The 4,267-nt window shown below is 42.3% G+C and overlaps 1 protein-coding gene across 1 annotated transcript; it reads right to left on the reverse strand.

The window, feature by feature from the left end:
• Window positions 1–1,998: 1,998 nt before the first annotated feature.
• On the reverse strand, window positions 1,999–2,905 carry LOC109164772. The gene is made up of 3 exons (XM_019313321.1): window positions 2,705–2,905; window positions 2,158–2,384; window positions 1,999–2,053 (listed from the first exon to the last, which is right to left on the reverse strand). The coding sequence occupies exons 1-3, from the start codon at window positions 2,903–2,905 to the stop codon at window positions 1,999–2,001; spliced, it is 483 nt and encodes a 160-aa protein (XP_019168866.1).
• Window positions 2,906–4,267: the final 1,362 nt, after the last annotated feature.

The raw sequence follows: 4,267 nt of genomic DNA on the forward strand, positions 1-4,267 counted from the left end.
CCACTACAAACAACCAAATAATGTCATAAAACTGATGGGTCCATAATAATTAAAATAGATAAAAGAAATAATTAAAATATAGTGGGTTAAATAGTGGGTCCACAAAAAAAACGGAGAAAAAAATTTAAAACTGATGTGGAGAAGAGTTTTTTGCGATTGAGTGAGATAATGGAGGATGAGGTGGATGTTGGGCCCACAAATAACTCATAAAAAATCCCAACTGATAAGGTTGCTCTAAGAGCATCCACAATGGTGGAGTTATTGTAAGAGTAATTAGGAAAGAGAAGATGAGAGAGGAGAGAAAAAAAGAAAAAAAAAACCAAAATTGATTTTTGTTAAAATAATAATATATTTTTTTGGAAAATTTTATGATGCTTCATTAAAAGTAGGCCGAAATAACATCCGGTGGGAGCAGATCGCAATACATAATTGCAGTTTGCTGATAAGCCGTAGTAGCTAAAACATGAGCTAAATGATTCTCTACTCTAAGAATAAAATGAAACGAACAAGACTTAAACGAAGATGCAATAAGCCTGCAAGTGTCAATGGCATAGCCTAGATATGTGCGCAGCACAATAGTTGGTGTAGTAAGATAGTGATGTAGTGTCAGGCAGTCCGTATAAACCTCAACATTCTGCTCACCCCGATCCTTCAACCATGATAGAGCCTCTTTACATGCGAGCACCTCTGCCATAAGTGGTGAGGAGCATCCTTGTAGTGGTCCACTGAATGCCGAAACATATCCCCCGTCCGTGTCTAGTAAGAGTACCCCCAAAGCAGCTTGTCCTGTCTCCTGCAAATACCCCCCGTCCACACGGCATATGCGCCTTGGCGGTCCAGGTGGCTCGGCAGCGTAGGAATCTGGCGCATGGAGGTTGGCGTTCCCTTGCAACGGATTTGGCATGGCTAGGAGCGTGGTGGGCGGTGCCGTGGGCTGCTGTGGGTGCGCCCGAGTCCAAGCCAGCTTGGCAGCAGCGGCTATTTTGAGGACCACTTCCGGTCGTGGTAATGTTGAGGACCACTTCCGGTCATGGTAATGTTGCTTCCCATACGACCCTGTTCCTTGCTCTCCATATATTGTAAAGTATTGCTACTGCATAGAATATCCCGTCAGAGTCTAGAGCATTTAGAAGTTCATCAAACCAAACATAAAAAATATTTGTGATTATATTTGAAATTGTGAGGTTAGATTTATCCCAAATGTTCCTTGCAAAATCACACAACACCAAAGCATGCATTGTGTCTTCTTGAGATAATCCACACATGGCACATCGTGGATCCACATCCACCCTCTTTATAAGCAAGTTTGTAGTAATAGGCAATATATCACTAATGGCTCTCCATAGAAACATTCTCCATTTTGGGGGGATTTTTAATTTCCATAGGGATAATCATTTTGTAAATACCCCATTAGTATGTTGATAATTTCCCATTACTTGCTTATATCCACTTTTAACCGTGTACTCTCCTCTTAAATCCCCATGCCAGTACCAAGTATCATCATACTCCGGGGAGATGGGTATTTTCATAATTTCCGCCACATCACTGGGTTGAAATAAATCAGTTAAGATTGAGGGATCCCAGACACCAGTTTGCTGGTCTATCAAACCTGCCACCTTGGCTTCCTTCAACTGTATTGGCATTTCTGTTTGTATCATTGGGTCATGGTCATTTCGTAGCCAAGGATGGGTCTATATGAATGTAGATTCCCCATTACCAATTCTGCGCCTGACCCCACCACAAATAATACTCTTTGCTGCCATGATGCTCCGCCAGCAGAAACTGGGATTATTTCCCACCTGTGCATCAAAGAAAGATCCTTTCGGAAAATACCGGGCCTTATACACACGTGCTACTAGAGAGTCAGGCTTAGTCAACATTCTCCACGCCTGCTTTCCTAGCATTGCTAGATTAAATGCTCGCAAATCTTTAAATCCTAGCCCACCATATTTCTTTGGTACACATAACTTATCTCATGTCTTCCAGTGTATTCGCCTGTCAGTTCCAGAATCCCACCAGTAACAATTCATCGTCCTTTCTATCGTCGTACACACTGATACAGGTAACAAGAAAACACTCATTGAAAACGTAGGCATAGATTGTGCTACAGTTTTCAAAAGAATTTCTTTCCCTGCCTGTATTTTGTCTTCCACATACGCAAAAACTGCTTTCTTGTGCCTTCCAATAAAAGAGGGGAGTCCCAAATACTTGCCATAATTCGGTGCCTGTGCCACACCCAAAATTTGAGCCACATTTTTTCTATCCTCATCACTAGTATTTCTGCTATAGCATATGCTTGACTTGTGATAATTTACTGCCTGCCCGGATAAATTCTCATAAACAGATAGACACCTTTTAACCTCAGTTGCTTCCTCCGCCTTGGTCTTAAAAAACAGTAGACTATCATCTGCAAAAAATAAGTGAGAAATCGGGGGGCTCCTCTTGCTACCCTGCAGCCATGTATCGATCCCACATTATGTGCCTGCTGCAACATCAAAGATAGACCCTCTGCACAAATAATAAATAGATATGGGGACAAAGGATCCCCTTGCCTTATTCCACGAGTGGGTATAATATGATCACATCTTAATACATTCACCTGAATATTATATGAGACAGAGGTTACACACTTCATAATCAACTCCACCCAACCAGCATGAAATCCCAGTGCCAACATCATCCTTCGTAAGAAGGGTCATTCAACCCGATCATATGCCTTCGCCATGTCTAATTTAAGGGCACTCCATCCCCCCACTCCACATTGTTTCCTATTCAAGAAATGCCCCACCTCTGCAGCTAATAGTATATTATCCGTTATCAATCTATCCGGGATAAATGCGCTTTGTGACTCAGATATTACTCCTTCCCTTAACGGCTTCATTCTATTAGCCAACATTTTTGCCATAACTCTATAGACCACATTACTGAGGGCTATAGGCCGCAAATCAGTGACATACTTCGGGGTTTTCTTCTTAGGGATTAGAATAATATCAGTCTCAGTCAACCCAGGCGGAAAATCACAGGACTCAACACAATTAATTATAAAGCTCGCCACATCACCCCCAACCACATCCCAAAAATGTTGGTAAAAGCCTGGATTCATTCCATCCGGGCCTGGTGCCTTGTTCGGAAACATAGCAAACAGTGCACTCTTAACCTCATCCAGTTCAAATGAACGCATCAAAGACTCATTTTGTGCCTGCGTGATTCGCGGGACAATTCCCTCAAAGAAATCCTCCCCAGTTCCCGGGGTTCCAGCAGAGAAAATACGATTATAATAATGCAGGATAATATTTTTCACAGGCTCCCCCTCAAGCCAATCCCCATTATCATTCATCAATCTAGAAATAGTATTCTTCTTTTTTCGGTGAGAGGCATACATGTGGAAACACTTTATATTAGCGTCTGCCTCCTTAAGCCAGTGTTGCTTGGCTCTCTGTCTCCAGTATGCATCCTCCTGAGCTTCTGTACAGCTTAACAGCTGTTCTAGGCGCTGAAACTCAGCCAGGGAGGTCGGGTCAGTACGCCTCCTCAAACGCTGCTGTTCTCTTGTCAGTTCATTAATCCGTTTTCCGTACTTATGATACCGGTCTCCACCCCATCGTGTTAACCGGGTCCCACAATACTGAATACAGTTCTGTAAACCCTGGCCCCTCCCACTACAAAAAAACACGGGAATAGCGACGGATGAATTCCGTCGCTAAATAGTGAAAATCCGTCGCTAAAGTGTTTAGCGACGGATTAGCAACGGAATTCGTCCGTCACAAAAACCCTCGTCGCTAGAATCTAGCGACACAATTTATTTCCGTCGCTAACTTTAGCGACGGAATTTTCCGTCGCAAAATTAAAAATATTCGTTTCTAAATTTCTTACGACGACGGATTTGAAGACAAAATTTGTGAGCGAATAACGACGAAATTTCTGTCGCTATATCTAGCGACGGAAATTCCGTCGCTAAAACAACAAAATATCCGTCGTTAATTTCATAGTACAACGATCTGGCGACGAGATTTGCAACGGCATAGCGACGGAGTTTTCCGTCACTAAACACACCCGGACATTTCCGTCGCTAGTGTCCGTCATTACACGTAATACAGCGACAGACATTTCTGTCGCTAGTGTCCGTCGTTACTACAGATTTTTCCGTCGCTATTTCGTTGCCTTACTACAATATTTGTCCGTTGCTAAATTCTAAAAACTAATAAAATAAATGTACCCAGCAATTAATATCACAAACCTGCATTAAGCCTATAATATAGTACTTGAA

Source organism: Ipomoea nil, unplaced genomic scaffold (assembly GCF_001879475.1).
Source record: "Ipomoea nil cultivar Tokyo-kokei standard unplaced genomic scaffold, Asagao_1.1 scaffold3069, whole genome shotgun sequence".
NCBI lineage: Eukaryota > Viridiplantae > Streptophyta > Magnoliopsida > Solanales > Convolvulaceae > Ipomoea > Ipomoea nil.

Excerpts from the sequence above, each read along its gene's own strand:
- LOC109164772 (XM_019313321.1), bottom strand. The coding sequence starts at position 2,905 with ATGGCAAAAATGTTGGCTAATAGAATGAAGCCGTTAAGGGAAGGAGTA. Across the intron at positions 2,385-2,704 it reads TGGCGAAGGCATATGATCGG|ACCAAGGCGGAGGAAGCAAC; the intron begins GTTGAATGACCC and ends CTGTTTTTTAAG. Across the intron at positions 2,054-2,157 it reads CACAAGAAAGCAGTTTTTGC|TGTGTACGACGATAGAAAGG; the intron begins GTATGTGGAAGA and ends TACCTGTATCAG.